Raw genomic sequence first — 18966 nt, 5'->3', positions numbered from 1 at the left:
TCACATTGCAAACGTGATTACTCTTCATCTAATTATAGCATACATGTATACGGGAAGCAGTGTAGTCTGTTTGCAATATTGATGTAATATGTGTTTTTATGAAGTCAATATTCAGTTAAGTACATGTCCTCGCTCATGATTAAACTTGCCGCATCAAAAAATAAATCAATCCAGAATATGAGGTTGCCAAAAATGGCTGAACACCAATTATGTTTTTTATTGTCGAGGGAGCAAAGCATTGATTGTTATGTTATTGTGATAAACAGAAGGCAACTAGTTTTCAATCTACAGTTTAAACGATTTGGTGTCTAAACTGTGTTAAATTGCTTTTTTAAAAATATACAGTGTGTGTATAAAACTGCATTCAACTTCAGAATATATTCTACTTGACTGAACGGTAAGTGTGGCGTGTTTTATAAGCTGTTAAACTAACAGGAATATATTTTTACTTCCCAGCCAGCGCTGTCATATCTGTGGTTTTCCTCAAGGAGACGGTGCGCGCCTCTGACATTGTTGGTAAGCACAAACACTCGAGGATCACAGCACTCGAGGACACATGTTCTCTCAGATTGCTGCTTTGATTCGAGAACATCTTTTCAGATATTTCAAAGTGACTTCACAGATCACCCCCGTGTGAAAAACATCCTGTGCCCATGGAAACGTATTTATTGACTAAGATTAAAATCAAATCTAATCCACTAGTTAAAAAGTCTGATTGCAGTTTGTTTGTGCCAGTGGAAAGAAAAAGCACAATCTATTCAACAGACCCATCATATTTTATGCTTTATGACAATCTATTGTTTGTCATGACAATATGTAGAGCCTGCTGCTTAATGACATGATTGGGATGGTCGTCACAATGCAGATCATTACAGCTTCCAGATTGGAAATTAATATCAGCAGCACACAGCCCCGCAAGTTGTTGGTTTACTGGATAAATCATCAGCGAGTTTTGCCAGTTTTGCTATTGTCTTATAATTGCTGCATGACATTCAGCTACATGTTGGAAACATTTAATTGCATGAGTGTTTTATTTACAAAGAGAAAATAAAACACCGAAATCAGTGAGAGCAAGCTGCTTTTTTTTTTTTTTTTAAAGCGGTGCCACATTTGCAAAGGGTTATCCAAACCAACTGCAGATGTAAGATGTAGAATATGAAAAATTACAGTTACATTCAAATTGTGGCAGTGTTTCAGTGAATAAGGTAAGGTTGCCAAGAGTGTTCTAAAAGGTGAGCTAGAGTCAATGGATCTTTCAAACCAAGATAAAACACCTTTTTACAACATCCTCACCTCTCTCTGATCTCTTTCTTTCACAGGTGGCACTCTGGCAATAACAGGAACGTATCTCCTGGTGACCTTTGCCCCCCACACTTCCACACATATCACAGCCCATCTGGTCCAGTACTATGCCATCAGCTGGCACTTCCTGCTTTACCTTGTACGTAACCCTTTCCTGCCTGCATGTTCTTGTTGCCTTGGTGCTACTGTGCATCCACATGGCTTACATTAGATTGTAGTGTACTTTTAGCAGCAGACCACTGCAGTGTCCACAGACATGTCACTGTATCACACAGCAGATCCCCTTCTGGTGTTAGTTAGCTTCTCCCAACCTTTCAACCTCCTTCTGTAGACGAGCAATCCTCTGCCAAAGAATAGATGTGCAGTTCATATTCTTAATTCTTCTGGTTCATATGTATGAGCTCAATTCTCGTACATTCTCTGCTGTCTTTCATTGTGTTTATAAAGAAGAAAGCAAGTCCATTAAAATTAAGTTTGTCTATGTTTTTGCACTCAGTATTAAAAAATACTGCCCTCACCTCATGGTCTGCGAGTGCATTAACACTCACACATAGTGCTCTTCTATTCCAATTTTGCCTCAGGCAGTGATGGCATAAACATAGCTGTTACCATAGTGACAGATCTGGCACAGAGCTGAAACAAAGTGTTGTTTTCATAACCTAAAAAAAATGAAAAAAGAAAATCCACAAAATGTAAATGTTAGCGCTAGATGTTAACAACAGTCTCAGTCAGAAACACCTGTGATCTTTGTAAAGGAAGATTTCTGCAGGAGAAGGTCACATCCTGTCGCTTGTCCATTGATGCCAGCATTCCCACGATAGCAGCACAGAGAAAGAGAGAGAGAGAGAGAGAGAGAGAGAGAGAGAGAGAGAGAGGAAACTCTGTGTTTGCCACCTTTCAGGTTAAACCTCTCTCGTAGAAACACAGAGCTTTGTGCAATTCAAGAGTGAGGAGTACAGAGAAGCAGGATTTTGTGGTAGAAAATGTGACACCTTTGATCTGTTGTTCAGGAAACTACTCACAGAAGGCTTTAACACCACAGAGGATTTGTAGCGTATTGCAATTCTTATATGTACATATAGTATATATATTCATTTTGCACTGTATTTAATTCTATAATCCATCATGCATACAAATCACCCCTAATCCTATGCAGCGTATAATGATTTTGTCAACAGTCAGAGAGGTGATTCAACTTTTTTTTTTGTCCACCACAAACTAAACACTTGAATATTATTTCCCAAATCCTAATTATTCTGATTATCTGCGCATTATCCATCAAAGCAGACAGAGATGAACCTAAAAAGATAACAGCCAGTAGCTCATCAGGGGTGCTAGCCAGTGGTGTAAACAGTGAATGTGTGCCCTGGGTAGCAGTGTCATCATTATTCACTGCACAGTATTTTCTCTCAACCATATTCCACATTCTGCTCTTGAGTCTAGTCCTCTGTGCTGAACCAATGCAAACACACTCAGACAAGGAAAGAACAGCTATTGGACTAAAAGCCAAAGTGAAATGCTCGAGCAGATATCAGGAAAACACAGATGGATGAATAGACAGACAGATGTTTTCGAATTGAGATAGTCTTCTTGCCTGTGGCTGCCATGATTGATGGTGTGTAAAAGAGTCCGCTGTTTTCCATTTCTGGCAATGCGTTGTGAATACTCATCAGCCTGCGGAGGAACAACCTCCAACAGTATGGGATTAACTGTAGGTGGTGATTAATCAGAGGCAAATTAAATATCTATCACTGTCTTCTCATTATTTCCACAGAGGTCATACTATTATCAAATGATTTCATCTCAGAGGATTTTCAAACTATTTCAGTTATCATCCACAATGTGTGTAGCGGTAAATGGGATTTCCCAGAAAATGACCCAGGTCTTTCTAAATCCATTTTAAAATAGACTAATGACATCTTGATATATATTAGCCATATTTATGGAGACAGGGATGATTTTGAGAGACATTTAAAGGTCAGCTTGCCCTTTTCCCTCCTCAGTTCTACTTTTGTACTCCTTTTATTCTCCATCCATTAGAGCATGGTGTTATATCAGTGGTCCTTGAACGGCTGAATGCTGTTTGACTCACAAGGACAGCCCTGGGCCCTTCTCATTAAAGACCAGCAATTCATTTAATTTCTCTGCCATGGTCATTTGTTTCAATTAAAGTGAGCTGTTCACTGCCTGCGTACATGATTTCTTATACAAATAAAATGGTCAGTAAAGGTATAATATGAGTGCATGTCATATTTTTCTGCGGAAAGTTTGAGGAAATGAAATCTGCATTAATGATTTGTGTAACCCTCCCCTCTCTCTCAACAGTTCATAGAGGTCATCGCCTTTTGCATCCTGCTCTATCTGTACAAGAGGAAGAAAGTGAAGCACATCGTCATTGTGATGCTGTTGGTGGCCCTGCTCGGTATGAACAAATGGATGCTGCCTCATTGAGAGCAGAGGTTGTGGATTAAACAATTTCCGTTAGTCGGAGGTTGCTTTGTTGCCTGGCTACCAAAAATGGACCCATGCTCTCTTATCATTTCATTTAAGAGCTGAGTAGAGCAAACTCATTAGGAGGCAATTAACCACCCCCACAAATCAGCATGAACCAATGAGGAAGTTATTGCTACAAGTTGTACAACTAAATGAAGCTAAAGTGATGTGTTCTTCTGTGTTCCTGCAGCCTCTCTGACAGTCATCTCAGTCAAAGCCGTGTCAGGGATGATCACAGAGTCAATAAAAGGCCAGCTGCAGCTCATCTACCCCATCTTCTACGTCATGCTCGTAGTCATGGTCGTCTCCTGTGCCTTCCAGATAAAGTTAGCCAGGGTTTTCTCTTTCTACTTCTTTTTTTATCTTATTTTTTTATTGCCCAAATCCTTCGTGTGCACCACAGGCTAGATGTAATTTTGGCATTCCCATTCCTGAACAAACTGAGAAAAATAATAAATTGGACATGGTGACATTGTACCTGCAGCACACCACACACAGTTTGATGGATGAATGGTCTGCTACATTATTGTCTCTATAACCAAGGTCATTATATTCACTGAACCTCTCATATGTTTTCTTCTCTCTTGACAGATTTCTCAATCAGGCAATGAAAATGTTTGACGCCACAGAGGTGGTTCCTATCAACTTTGTGTTTTTCACTGCAAGTGCTATTATTGCAGGTACGTCAATCATAAAGCTGTCACTCTCTGGGTTATGTTTTACTCAACGCCTTCTCGTTTCCTGTTGAAATAATACATGTATTTTTTTTTATTGTTATTGTTAACAAATCCCATGAAAAGACCAAAACCAACAATACATTGATCCAATAGGCTACAGGTATTTCCTGTGTAGCCTGAAATATCTCCTTCTGTGCCCTAGAGCTCTAAAAATGATGAAAAACACATCATTGAGCCACACTGTTGTACTAGGTGACATGTTTCTTTACAGCCGCTGTAGTTTATTTTCATTCAATCCCACATACTGTCTGTCTGGGTACCACATATAGCTACTAAGAAACTAAATATGTATTAATCTCTAGCTCAAAACTGTCCCCAACAAATACTTATCATTTTAAATAGCACTGACTAAAAACAACAGTTGTTTTAGGAAATTACTGTGCCTTAACCAAAGACCAAGGGTCTACAGCCATTCTAACCATCATATCTAACCAGGAAAGGTCCCATTGAGATTAAAAATCTCTTTTTCATCTAGGTTAGGCTTTGAGCTATACAGTATGTTAACATCAGCATGCTAACATGCAGATATAATGTTTACCCTTGTTTAGTATGCTAACATTTGCTAGTTAGCACCGAATATAATTTACAATGCATGCTATTTTTTGCAGATATTTGATCATAAACCAAAGTGTCAGACAAATCATTGTTATTGTTATAAGGCACTTAGTCTGGTCATTCCTAGAACCACACAGCTAGCTTGGCAAAAAAGGAAACTAGCTGATAATTTCAAAGATAATTTCTGAAGAGAATGACGTGATTTGATACTAATTACAGGATACGTTTTGTCAAATTGGCACACTTTGAATTAATTACTGTGATTCCTATTAATTCCTAGCACTAGAGTCTTGCAGTGTGGTCACATGAAGATACAAAAGTGTACAGACAAGCATATAATTTAATATGTAGAAAAATGTTCAGATAAATGTATAAAATTAAAATGAGCCTTTCAAAGATAGCTCTGATTTCCCAACAATTTGTATCAAATTACATTGTTCCTTCCAGAAAAATGCTTTGACGTTATTTTTAAATGATGGACCCATGAGACAAAGATTCATATCTTCAGTAGGAACCAGTGGAGTGTCACAAACAGGGCAGGGAAATCAGGAAGTATTGCAGTACTGTTGTTGGTTTTTCCCTTTTGGTTTATTGACAATAAGAAAAGCTAGCCTGATCGTTTCAGTTTAAAGGGTAAGTTTTTATCCCGACTCAAATACAACACACTTTTTCTGATGAAGATGGCTCTAAAACTTCCTGCCTTAGTTGAAATTGATTTGTAAAACAACTCAATGAAACATAACACACAGTCAGGATGGTGATTCATTTTCTGTATCTGTAAACCACTTAGGAGTCCTTGTTCAGCAAAAGCCCTGCAGTATTTATAGCATGTGTATTCTGCCAGGTCAGGTCTTTATTATCCTGTCAGTAATAGTGTTCTTTGTTTAATCTGGGAAAAAGAAAATGAAGAAAGTATTATTTCTCAAAAGCATTTTGATCTTGAGGGGGAAAAAATACACCCTAAAACATCATGATTTAAACCCATTTTTGACAATGGACATTACTAAATCCATCTTCTTATATGTTATTTTTCTTGTGGACAAATTGCCTAACCGCTGGTGACGTGACGTCATTTTAAGCCATTACCAGTGCTGCTTCAGTGGAGTGCAACAGCGGAAAATGTTCCAGCAGTCCAAAACATCAACATTATACATCAGCTTTTGGTGTTTAGCATGGTAGAACAGAAGACATCAGCTTTTTTTCCACCATTTTGCACTGATGTCCCATAATCACACAGGGAGACATCCGTCAAAGAGGAGGGGAAAGCCACAAGGCGTGTGGTAATTTGAGTTGCTCTCACCTTTTCTGAGAATCTCCTGCTCTGATATTGCTCTTGGTATTACTATTGCTTTCTCCGCCTACACATGTAACCAACAATTGACTGCACTGAACAACAAATTGCTGATGTATTATATCCTGCAGTATAAGAAAATCTGAGGGGGCTTTAAGATTAGCTTTTTCCACATTGAAGAAAATTATTGTTTTGGTCCTAACCTGGTGGCAGTCACCTTAGAAACAGTCTTCTTCTGAAGTAGAGTATATGAGCACAGGAAAAGTGCAGATGCACTGTTCTTTGCCATCTTTCGCCTACTGAAACTGCCACAGAGTGGAAACAGTTTTCTATACAATACTCTGAGGGTTTGTCTGTAATCCTGAACATTTTCTGTGTCGGGGATCATCTGTAATAACTACACGATTCAGTTAATAATCATGTGTACTCAGGATTTGCAGGGCTATGTTTCACAAACAAATCGCTTGAGATAATTTACATATTCTATTATTCTATGAGAAGTGAAACGTGTTTTAATGAGCCTCTTCATTTTGCAGGGATAGTATTCTACCAGGAATTTGAAGGCTTGGCTTTACTGAACATTTTCATGTTTCTTTTAGGGTAAGTATTGAAAAACAACCCAGTAAGTAATTGCAGAACCTAAAATGTGGTGTTTTCTGTAAGATGGTATCAGCCCTCCCTAAAACTCTTTTCCAGCTGTCTTCTGTCTTTCCTCGGAATTTTCCTGATTGCTCGAAACCGACCAAAAATAAAGCAACAAGATCGCAATTTTATCGCAATGGACAGGATTCCTGGTAAGTTTTCAATTAGCTCTCATCACAATAGAGTGTGGGCCTACTTTTTGTTATCGAGTATGGTGTATTGATTATCCAGCAGTGACAGCATAAATTTGCTGGCAGTGACCCTGGATTTATCTGACTGCAAACGTCTGCAGCGCTGGCAGCAGGGTCCATCTAATGAGCTCTGCTGTGTGTGTTCACAGGGAGAAGGCACACAGACAAAGTGCAGCCTGAGGCAAAGACTACGACATACGGGTCACTGGCAGCCAAACTCATGTGTAACAGAGCTGGCCAAACAGACGATTCGTAGGACCTGCTCCATCTGTTGGGACTGTAATCTTGGTGGATTTGTGTGTGTGTGCTTCTTCCATACTTCAGTAATTTCTCTATTTATAGAAATAAACAGTAGGCATGAATTCAAACCAGTGCCAGCTGAACGGCAGTATTGGTGGCCATATTGGTCTTTCTTTGTCAGAAATGGAAAGTATCCATTTGAATATCTAGTGTTGCTCTTGAGTTAACAGCATTTCCAGCAGGGTTGCCAGGAATAACTGTTTGACTCTGAATGAGATGAAACACCTCAGGATCACAGTGTAACATCAAACATCTGACTAGCAACAAAGTTAAATTGAAAACAGGGTCCAGGAAGCCACTGTGCCAATATAACATGTATTATTTGATCATTTGAATAAATTGGTGTATGTGTGATCAGTTGTCAATTAAACACGGGCAAAATCTGATTGTTAGAGCTGTGTGAAGATTTCGTGTCATACAGCAAAATAAGTGCACTACTGCCCTCTAATGGTGGGGGAAGCTCGGAGACGAAGCTCAGAACTTTGTGTCATTAAGATGGAGTGAAGAGATTTCATTTCATTTGAAAAGACTTTGAGTTCAGTAGTAGTTATACAACCCTTCCCTCATGACTCACATTATAAGACAGATTTTAATTTGTGTTTGAAATTACTTGAGTGTGCATCACTCTGAAATATGTTTCCATGGAGTTCTAATACAAAAAAAAAAAAAAGCACTGATGCAAAGCCTGCCTGCCTATATTTACCTCAGATAAACCTCAGACTACATCCTCAACTGCTACTAAACTTTAGTGTTGCCAGGCAACAAAACTCTTATCTGCCACCTACACATTATGGGATGTGTGGGAAACCAGTGTTCATGCCAGTGTAACTATAAAAAGACTGAATGTTAAAGTATCTGCTGTTCAATGCATTTACTTAGGAATGCGTATTTCAGTGTTGGAGGTTAAATTATCACCTGTATGTTTTTACGCAGGAGACGGTGACAGTAATTACCCACAGATGCCACGTTCTGTCAAGTGCAGTACGGGTGTTTTATTAGCTGATGGATGTTCAAACAAAACCTCTACAATGCAGTGGCTTTTTTTTTTTTTAACAGAAACTTAGCTCAAATTCAAACCCATTCATTTAACTTTTGAAAAATCAGAGAACGCCACCAACATAAATACTCTTGATAAAAGGCTGAACTAATCTCTAACTAAAAGCAAGGCTTTCATTCAGTTAGAGTATTCACTGATCCCTGTGTGGAACACAAAGGCAGTGAAATGGAAACAAATATGAAAACAACCAAACCTTTTCAACTGAAACCATGAGGACTTCTCATCGCAGAGTAAAATATACACAACTAAAAAATTTCTTTTCAAACAGCACCACCAGGTAGCTTGTAGTCATGGCCCATGCATCCCATTAAGTCTTTAACGCTGTAGATTAGATGATGGCAAAGTCCAAGCAAGCAACTATCAAGGCACAGGGATCACTTAGTGAATGAAGCATCATGTGACTTAAAGACATATAATTTCAGAGCTCTGCAAGTTGTGTTGATCTTCCTCCATTAACCAAGAATTCAGTGCTTTCTGGAGGTTAAGTTCAGCATAAGCTCAGATGTTTCAGTCAGACCTCTATGTTGATTTTTGCAAAGCGGTAGTGCAGGGAGGTGGGGTTGCGCAGCAGCAGTGTTCCCCTGTGTTCCATCGGCTGGTTCACAAAGGTGTTAAGAAGACCTGCAACGCTCACAAACCCCAGAGCCTCCCCACAGCCTGCAGACAGGGAGAAGTCGCCCTGAGTGACCCAGCCTAGAGTCACCCGGGAGCAGTGGGAGGTGACACTCGGCAGAGGATCTGGCCACAGCCCAAAGATGAGGTCTGAGGTAGACTGGGAGGATGATTTGGGGTCTTCAGATGTGGTGGGGTTAGGTTCCGAGGTAGAGGGAAGGTCTGACTCTTTGTTGTCGGTCTTCGGAAGCAAAGAGGGTGTAGAGGTTTTCTTGTTGCCCTTCTTTTTGCGTTTAATTCTACTTTTAAAATGGTCTTTGTGCGGAGGCTCCTGGGGGCCGGTGCTGCTGGACCCTTTTTTCAGCAGTTGCAGGTCCTCTGCAGTTGGCACACACACCATGGCATGGAATTCTGGTTTGCCCTTGGACAGCAGTGACAGACGCACCCACACCAGGCTCATCACATGTGTTGCGAGAAACGATGTTGCAGCTGAACGGTCAAGAGGAGGCACCTCACCAACACGGCAAAGCCTTTGACCTTTAGATGTCGTGGGTTTGCACCAACCAGAGAGCAGCCTCAGTGACTTTCGATTCCTAAAAAGCATTAAGAATTCATTTATAACAAGTGATTAATAATCAAAGGAGAAGTTGCATTTTCATTGGCCCCATTAAGCACCCTGAGAGACATAAAAATTGGTTGAAGAACATTTTTTAATTCCTAATGCTGAAAACAAAAAGGCAGCCAATGGACAGTGAAAATCAATCCAATTTTTTGCTCATAAAGTCAGGCATTACTCAGAGCCCGTGTGATGGTTTTATGAGGATAGATGCAACTCTTCCCTCCGACTAATCTCTGTGATGTATCGCAGCAATTTAAGGCTGGATGTACTTTGGGTATTCTCATCAGGGACATTATGATGAAAGGGAGGTAGACTGAAGAAGTACCATGCATCAAGCCTGTCAAAAGCTACACTGGGGTCTCTTAATAAAAAAATAGGAGAGAACTAAGTGATGATTGGAGCCCAAAGCCCTCCAAAAAAACACATTTCAGCTCGAGGGACCTTTAAAAGTCAACTGCATTAATATTGTTAGAAGTGTGATTTAGCTGTGAAAGATGTAAAATGTCTGAAGGGAGCTTGGCATAAATCTACAGTGGGTGTGTGGTTTGAGTAAATACTAATGAGTTTGTTTTCACATTAAGATGAGGGAGATACTAAAAAAAACAACTAAATCTTCTGTATAAATCACAAACATGAGAGAAGTAAAGGCAAACATTCACCTCAGTACAGTGACATGGCTCTGAGGCTTTGTTACAGTGATATCTCTATGTGATGTCATCTCCTCCTCCATCACTGTGTCAGCCTCTGTTGTGGTTTGGCTTTCTCCTTCCCTCGTGATAAGCTCCCACTCCTCGGCCAGCTGTTGCCACGGGCAACGGAACGGTGCCAGACAGCCATGTTTAATGTAATTGGTCCTTTTGGCAGGCGGACGCCTACAGGAGAGGTCAGAAGGTCAAACCCTTGTCAAACTGTTGGGGCAGCGCTGCCAATTTATGTAACAAATCATGACTGCAGAGCAGTGGATGGTCGGAGAACAGCAGCACATAGCCTTATTACCATCTCATCTGCATTGTGGGGAACAATCTGCATAATGGAAATTAAATGGGGTCAGAGCGTTGCAGTGCTTTCCTCTATCAAAACCTCTAATCCACTGACATTCTCACCACTTACTTCACTGCAGGCAAGTGAATCTCATCTTTTCCCAGCAGACGATTGTACAGGCATTGTATGGTAAACAGACCACCACAAAGTGTCTTTCGTTCCAACATAGTGTCATTATTGCTTTGTGTTTATTTTACTGAGAACATTTTCTCTCACAGTTTCAAGGGTCATTTCAAGTTTGCCAATGGTTGATTAAAATATATTGTTGAAACATGTCCATCAGTGAAATGGACCTTCTATATCCTGGCCAAGCTCTTAAGATTCTGTTTTCTATCAGCAGGCTGACATATTAGTCAGATGCCAGAATAACTTTACAAGATACACAAAAGTTTTGGCAGCACAAGATGTCCCTACTGAAAACAGTCCTTACCATGTTCTTGATAATAAACAGTAATAATAATCACACACAGCTTCACTATTTTTGGTTCTGTTCCCGCTCACTCTTCAGCTGACCTTTTGAACTTGTCCAGGAGCTCCGACTCCTGCTCCTCCTGAAAGCGAACACCTGCAGGGCAATCTGGGTAATCATGTGGGAAATGGGAGACTCCTTTGTTCTGGGAGTGTTTCAGAGTCATGTTCAGCCCTCCAATGCGAACTCCTCTGTACACCTGGCAGAGGAGAGGAGAATCGAAGCAGAAACAGAGTTAACACTGGATTTTAAGACACAAACCTGAGGGGCTTCTAGTCTGCACAGTTTATGTCCAAACTAAATGGAACTACCCCAAAACATGAACAAGGCAACAAAATAATGAAAACATCTTTCAAAGAGCTTTCCACGCTGACATCCACTGTATTATACACTCTATACATACAGCCTCACAGCACTACACATTTGTAGAAAATTCATAGCACCAAAAAGATTCCAAAACTGCTACATCGTGGCAGAAATGAAAAGCACTGTCCATGCAACGTACCAGTGGGACCCAGAAGGCCATTCCCCATCCTTTAGGAAGCAGCAGGTCCCATCCAGCACCCCAGGAACTCATTTCATGTCCCACCTGTTTGCCAGGCTGGTGAACCAGCAGGATGGGGACTCGGCCCTGCAGTGGAATGGGGCTCAGCCTGGAGCCCGGCACCAGCACCTCACTTTTCATCCGGTTCAAATCCTGTAGGCAACATAGAAAATGCTAGAGGTAAGAGCAACATCTAAGCTTATCTGTGCTTTAAGAAAGAGGTGTTAATGAAAGAGGTTGGGAAAAAAAAAAAGAAAAGAGGTGTTACTAGTCATAAGAATGACCTGCTCTGATATCTTGTTATCGGTGACATTGTCCCGGACAGACTGTTCCCACAGGTAACTCTGACAGCAGTGTTCAGGGACTCCTTGCAGCATTAGCTCCTTCCTCTTCTCCTCGTCCACCTCTAAAACACACACAGCACACACGGCATGCTCCTGTATGACCAGCATCACTAGTATTAGGAGAGACAAGAACATCTCTACATCTGATTCATAACCTAATATCTAAATGAGCAGTGAATTGATCACTGATTAATAAAACACGACTGTGACAGGGACATGCTGTAACAGTCCCTCATTTACATATTATTTACACGAGGCCCTTCATTTATGCAGGTGTGGTGACTAAGCCTTAACAGATAGTTTGGCGCAGCAGCATTTGCATAATCCAATACATAATAGAACACGGCAGAACATCAGCCACGTTTAATGGATTTCACAGTGGAAAGCCGTGGTGTTAAATCTTTCACAATGAGTATTACACATGACATCTCAAATTTTAAAAAATCGAGTTAAAACACTGCTTTGTCACAGAGCATTACATTTTTCAGCACTCGAACAGCAATTTGGTGAATGATGGCCAACATTTCGACATTTCCCAGCATTTGAAAGTTAATACTCGAGTTTTTCTTTCAATATTTTCTCTGTGATTTGAGGCTGATGTCCAAACGAGTTATCCTGATCTAACTTGACGATCATTCTAAGTGATTATACAATGATATTATATCATCATATGAAAGAAAATATAAATAAAGCAAGGCTTTTTTCTTCTATGGGTCTTCATATATCATTCTATTTATTAAGTACAGTGTCTTGCCTAAAAGGTGGGTACACATTATTTTGTAAAGAAATCATTTCTTTTGTTTGAGCGTATGTTTAACCTTCCAGTCGCCCTGCTGCCTGTTCCAGGTTTTACTGTGCAACATTAACAAGGTAACTCACTAACCTTAATTATTGAAGCAGATCTGTGGAGAATGCCATTCATTGTTTAGGTAATATGTTTTCTTTATTTTTATTTTTTGTAGGGGACTGAAATAGATGTTGTTGCTGGCCCTGCCCACAGCAGCACATTGCTTATTTATTAACTGTAGGCCTAAGAGTGAAGTAGCTCATACAACTACACTGCAAGCTGCTGGTAAATACTAATGCAAAACTTGTGTTTGTTTAAGATTGATTTTCAATTTATAAATGCAACATTGTAGTTGTGGGTGGTCCCATGTCTAAAATAAAGGATGCCTTCCTCTTTCATTAATATGATGTTGACTGAATTTTCTCTGGACTCTACAGTGAAGGGATTGATGACATTTTTTTCAGTAATGAGAAAAATTATGAGAACAAATTAGAAATAAGCAAAAAAAAGTATCTCCCCATAGCCAGAGAATCTGCCACTGTGTGTCACTGAGGGTGTGTTTGGAGTACAGGGTCCTGCCAGGATTCGAACCTGGAACATCTGCATGGCCAGGCAGAGGCCCCCCGGAGCACAGAACCAGATGTGTACTCTCGGAAACAACCTCAGGACAACAGACTCATTCTCTGCTCAGCTATAGATATTTAACAGCCAGGTTCCTGCTGGCATTTATGAAAGGGAACTTTCCATCAATTTGCACACTGATGTACAAGTCAACATTAGGAGTATGATATGATAATTATAGAATTATTCAAATCTGGGGAAATAATTTAATGTTCATGCCCTGTATTATCTGTAAACATCCCACTCTACTCTTCTGTGTCTGGTAGGTCAGATTTTACCTTGTGCCTGCTTTACACAGGGCAAAGCTTTAACCTTCTTTGTTGGTAAAGTCACCCTGGGGTCATCTACAGTCAGACCCAGCACTGTGCCTGGGGGGAGCTCTCCAGTCGAATAGATGCCTGGATAAATTAGACAGTCACTGTCAATTAAACATGCCAACACAGACTCTACCAAATGGCAAAAAGTAAGTGATGGGTGACAAAAATATTAATATTTTGATTAACACTGAGAATACAACAACAGTAGACCTTTCAGTATGTGATAGACATCAGCTTGTTGTTGATGCAGATTCATTTTGTTCTCGTCTTTGCAGTGCTCAGGCCACCAGAGCGGAGATGACTGGGATTTGTCTATTTCCTTAAAAGAAAAAGAAAACACAATTCTTCAGAGTGAAATGCATCCATATATATTTCAAAAGGCTCTTTGCTTTCATGGTGCTAACTCAATAATTCTTACATGACAGTCTGTAGCGGCTTCCAAAGTTTCTGCCAGAACAGAATGGGACTGCGGTCCAATCAGGCGATAACGTACAATCTCCAATGTGAGATCACTGCAACAGATCGACGCATGAAATGCAAAACAATTCAAACAAAATAATTCCCATCAACATTTGGAGTGAAAGATGTGTGATCCTGTGCATCCAAGCCAGTTTTTTATTTGCATATATGAAACTAAACTAACTTTATAACTATTCCAGTTGAGCTTGACTTCCAGGTAACCGGGGTGGTGGGAGATCTGGTTCCATCTCCCAAGATCTTCTTGGCTGGAGGTACACTGGCATCCTTACCGCTGCGCTTTCTCTTGGTTCCAGTTACCTGCTGGGCCTCAGGGGTCTTTTCAGACTCTGGTTCTGGGGTCAGAACAACTCCAGCAGGTATCACCACTGGAACAACTGGAGGAACTACAGCCTCACAACACTGGCACACCGTTTGTAACTCAGGAAGAAGGTCCTGCAAAGACCACAGAGTTATTGGACTTAACAACCTTGCTGACTTTGTCTCAATTCATCGTCATATTTTCTAAAATTAAACCTTTAACCACAAAATGAATTCACATTTTGTTAAATAAACATCTTTTACAGTCAAAAATAACATGTATACCTTTTTAATAGTAGGATGAGCCCAAATCCACAGCTGCCTGTGAGTTGTCCCCTGCGTACGTGGTCTCCAGAGGAAGGTGACAGGGCCCAGAGGCTGTGAAGGATACTGTCCTGCTCTGTACAACACAACACTGCCCTGTCTTCGCCCTGACAGACTCAGTGCTGCAGCAAATGTGGGACCTGGAAACAGACAACACATACAAATCACTCCAAACTAAACTTGGAACTTCCAGTATTTTTTTTATGCTTTGTCTGAATAAAGATTAAACGTATGGTTGGGTCTGTGGCCGGGGCAGGGTCCATTTCTCACCGGTCTCCTTGCTGGTCAGTAGTGACAGACAAGCAAGCAGCTTGTCTTCCTCTCCCTGTAGCTCTATGCAGCAGTAGTAAGAAAGGTCCTGAGACGACAAAACCATCAAAGTCACACTTATTTTACCGGCAGTGAAGAACACTTAATTACAATCCTAATTTTGTGGCAAAAATTAAGAAATGAAACACAACACACACTTAATTTCTGTGACATTACCTGCAGCAGACAGTGGCTGCTCATTGCCCTGTAGCAAGGCCGGTAGCATTTGTATGTGGGTCTGTCTCCGAGGCAATAACCCCACTTTTTAACCATGTGGAAGCGCTTAGCGTGCCAAATGTGCGTCTCCAGCCACATGTTCTTTCTCTGCCGCCGGTTAAATTCCAGCAGCAGATTTCCGTGCCGCCGGCGGGCCTTGCGACTTTTGCTCTTTGGCTGTTCCTTCTTCTTCTTTGAGCCTGCCTGGAGGCTCTTCTCCCGCTGGAGGAGGAGGGAAACAGAAAGGTCACTAAACATGTCAGAGGTACTCAGGTGTTAAACCTGCTATTTTAAAAACAGACCCCCAGAGTTACGTGGGAGATTAAAATGCTTGAAGCAAACATTCTGAACTTTACCATTCGGTTGGCCACATCTCTCAGTCTGCGAGGGAGCCGCTTGGTGTTGTGGCTCATGGAGCGTCTCCTCATGTGTTTGGGGAGGGCTCCATACACATGGCAGCTGCCTGTTGTCTTGGTGACGGCTTTCAGCATGGCCTGCACCTCAGCTGCTCTGGCACTGGCAAAGGATCCAGCTGAATGGAGACGGGAGCGAGGGAGAAGGTTGCAGGCAATGCATTTTTAATAAATGCAACTGATCTAAAAATAAAATCTGATCATTCTCTACGCTTGCAGCATAATAAATGATGACAGATGGATCTCAGTAGTTAAACATTTCACACTGGACAATCACACAGGGTAGGGAACTCATTTTTCAATCCTTCAACAGAGTATGCAGTACAGTGCAATTGTGCAAAACATTGAAGCGAACAATGTCTTTACCAGTAATGTGCTTGGGCATCTCCTTGGTATATCCTCCACCATCTTTCTGGTGCCCACGGACCCATCCACCCCGCTGATGGGGGTTCTTTGTCCTTTCTGTAGATGGATGGATGTCAGATCCACCATTGGGAACATCATCAAATAATTAGTCATTTCGGCGCAATCACAGGTGAAGACGAGAATGTATCCAAGGTAGGGAAAACAAACAACTGCACTGGTGCCACAGACCATCAACTGTCTCTATGGCCAGTGCTTCTTGCAATCTGATTATTTTAAATTTTGTTTGGTAACAAAACACAGTAAAATAGAAACAGTAAGGGTGGCTCCTCTGCTGTGGATTTACTATTCATGTGCTTCTGTCCAATGTCTAAATATACTTTCAACATTTTAATATTCCTGATCTGTGTTTGATTAGATCACACAGATTAAAGCTGGGGTGGAGCACAGCACAGGAGTCCCCCACCCTAATGAGTTCATTCTCCCTGAATGTGACTCCCATCATTTTTCCCTTTACATGAACTCTGACAGTTAAACTGTAGATAATCACAGACACATGCAGACACAGTGAGGACCAATGATGCACAGTGAAATGTGCTGACTCTCTGAATCGCTGACTTTGCAGCAGCAGGAGGAGATGAGGTCATGCAAATAACGAGGAGTCAAGAGGACGCATCATGCATCACGAAAACGCAAGCAGAGACATGCTGGACCAGAAATGAAGCAGTACCGGGGTTCGGGGTGTCTCCTCCGTTCTGTGCGCTGCTGGATGGATACTGCACACTGACGGGCTGGTTTCTCATCTTCTTCCCCCTCATCTTCACTTTAGCTGCAGACATTTTCTACACAGGGAGGCCAAGAAGGCACGTTATTAAACGAAAAGATGACACCCCAAATACCAAACACCAAACACCTAACGTTACATGACTTGTGCGCAATGCTAACATTAGCCAGCTAGCTAAATACGTCACTTCTTAAAGTTGAGCTGTTGGTTTATTTAATGAAATCACACACACGACACTTACTGTATTAAGTAAAGAATGGTTACACAGCATGTGCTTACCTCTGGTATGCGCACACACTTTGCTCTGAAGCTAAACGTCCTGTCTTTCTACAGTTAGCCAACATGTGAGTCTGCCTCACGCTGGTTGGCGTGATGTTTGCTTCCGGATATGTGGTGTTCATGGGATTTGTAGTGTATCGGCGCAACTGAAAGCTGTAATGACAAAAAAATCGAATTTATCTTGAACGTATGCTCTTGTTTCTTACAACTAGTGTTTATCCGAGCATAACATTTTTCTGTATACCGCTACTCATAAACATGAAAATGGAAAATAAGGAAAAAATAAATAAAAGAAAAACAAAACGTTTTGCGCGTCTACAATATCATTTACAGTAAAGCATCCCTCGGTACGTCACCCCGTGCTCTGCAGCCTTTCCTTCCTTGCGCGCAGCTGTCTGTCACAGCACGTCTTTCATTTACTGGCTTTGATTGAAAGTTGAGTAAAATGGCTGCATTGATCAGGAGGATTATCAGCACAACAAAAGCTCCTGCTGCTATCGGCCCGTACAGGTGAGAGGAAGAGCTCTAAAGTCAGACCAGCAGGCTGAAACGTCAAGTTGTCAAGTCGGCTCGCAGCTGACGCAGCTGCAGCCAAAAGATCATTCATAGACCGCGTGTGTGTTGCAAAGGTGTTGAGAGAGTATTCGCTGTTATACACAACTGTGTGATCATATTTAATCAATATGATCACGCAGTTGTGTTTAATTGCACTATGTCGTCCAGGTGGCTGGCTGTGGTTGGAGGTCGCTCAGTGAGATGAGCGTGGGAGCAAAGTACAAGTTTTTTGGACTCGGGTTGCACTTTAACTCTGTAAACTACAGAAAGCTTGTTTGATCCACCAAGGACTGCACACTGTGCTCAGAATGTTGTGTTAAAGATTCATCAGTGCAGCTCTGTCCTTATCAGGCTGAGTCTGACTTTGCATTGAAATGCAGCTGCTGTGTGAACACTGGCTGACAGTGTGTTATTGTATTTTACAGTCAGCATGTTGATGAAAAGATCACTTGTTTCAATCCAGGTTTTGTCTGTGCAGCACAGGTATGTAGGCTATCTTTAAATCCCTCTTTTAAACACCTAGACTTGCAGTAGTGTAAACAGGTGGGGAATCATATCTGTATTATCTGCAATATAAGTTGCTTTTCAGCATTTACTGTCTACTATCCTTCTGGAAAAGTGAAGAACACAGGCCAAGCAGAGTTCACACTATTTCTAAAAGAGGTTACCCAGCCTTTAATCCTCTGTCCCTGTCTCCCAGCCAAGCAGTATTGGTAGATCGGACCATGTACATCTCAGGACAGCTGGGGATGGATCCTGTCAGTGGACAGTTGGTGGAAGGGGGTGTTCAGGCTCAAACCAGACAGGTGACCCACCATAAAACACCCTCCCATCATTCATTCATAAACCTGGAGTACTGAAAAATGGGAAGCTATCCAAGATATGAAGATACTGAAGTTGTTTACTGTAATGAGTATGATGTGGTTGCTTGTTACTACCACTGTTTATTAAGTTCATGAATCTTAGGAATAATCTAGTTAATAATTATATCCTGTCTTCTCTGTAAGTTTCTTTCAACTTGTCT

General features: G+C 41.2%; 3 protein-coding genes across 7 annotated transcripts in view; 2 read left to right on the top strand and 1 right to left on the bottom strand.

Annotated features, from left to right (window-relative positions):
* The window catches only part of nipal2 (NIPA like domain containing 2), a 24440-nt gene extending 16259 nt beyond the window's left edge, over positions 1-8181 (top strand). For all 5 annotated transcript variants that reach the window (XM_010746599.3, XM_027286218.1, XM_019256544.2 and 2 more), the window contains 8 exons: positions 457-516; positions 1320-1441; positions 3628-3724; positions 3986-4121; positions 4387-4475; positions 6915-6978; positions 7075-7172; positions 7361-8181. In XM_010746599.3, the coding sequence (XP_010744901.1) occupies positions 457-516; positions 1320-1441; positions 3628-3724; positions 3986-4121; positions 4387-4475; positions 6915-6978; positions 7075-7172; positions 7361-7467 (773 nt within the window). In that variant the 3' untranslated portion in view covers positions 7468-8181. The remainder of the gene's footprint in view (positions 1-456; positions 517-1319; positions 1442-3627; positions 3725-3985; positions 4122-4386; positions 4476-6914; positions 6979-7074; positions 7173-7360) is intronic.
* A 300-nt stretch (positions 8182-8481) lies between these two features.
* On the bottom strand, positions 8482-17523 carry pop1 (POP1 homolog, ribonuclease P/MRP subunit). Its single transcript, XM_010746602.3, has 16 exons — positions 17388-17523; positions 17055-17166; positions 16328-16423; positions 15905-16080; positions 15510-15770; positions 15294-15381; positions 14985-15163; positions 14566-14834; positions 14341-14434; positions 14133-14241; positions 13884-14003; positions 12138-12259; positions 11815-12006; positions 11354-11508; positions 10459-10671; positions 8482-9773 (listed from the first exon to the last, which is right to left on the bottom strand). Exons 2-16 carry the CDS (start codon positions 17161-17163, stop codon positions 9080-9082), a joined length of 2877 nt encoding a protein of 958 aa, XP_010744904.2. The 5' UTR covers positions 17164-17166; positions 17388-17523; the 3' UTR covers positions 8482-9079.
* A 220-nt stretch (positions 17524-17743) lies between these two features.
* Positions 17744-18966, top strand: part of LOC104931574 (2-iminobutanoate/2-iminopropanoate deaminase) — a 3842-nt gene continuing 2619 nt past the window's right edge. Inside the window, exons 1-2 of the mRNA XM_010746604.3 lie at positions 17744-17897; positions 18643-18748. Of these exons, the coding sequence (XP_010744906.1) occupies positions 17833-17897; positions 18643-18748 (171 nt within the window). The 5' untranslated portion in view covers positions 17744-17832. The remainder of the gene's footprint in view (positions 17898-18642; positions 18749-18966) is intronic.

This window comes from Larimichthys crocea, chromosome XIII (genome assembly GCF_000972845.2).
Source record: "Larimichthys crocea isolate SSNF chromosome XIII, L_crocea_2.0, whole genome shotgun sequence".
Lineage (NCBI taxonomy): Eukaryota > Metazoa > Chordata > Actinopteri > Sciaenidae > Larimichthys > Larimichthys crocea.
The sequence above is the reverse complement of the archived record's forward strand: the minus strand, read 5'-3'. Positions and strand labels throughout refer to the sequence as shown.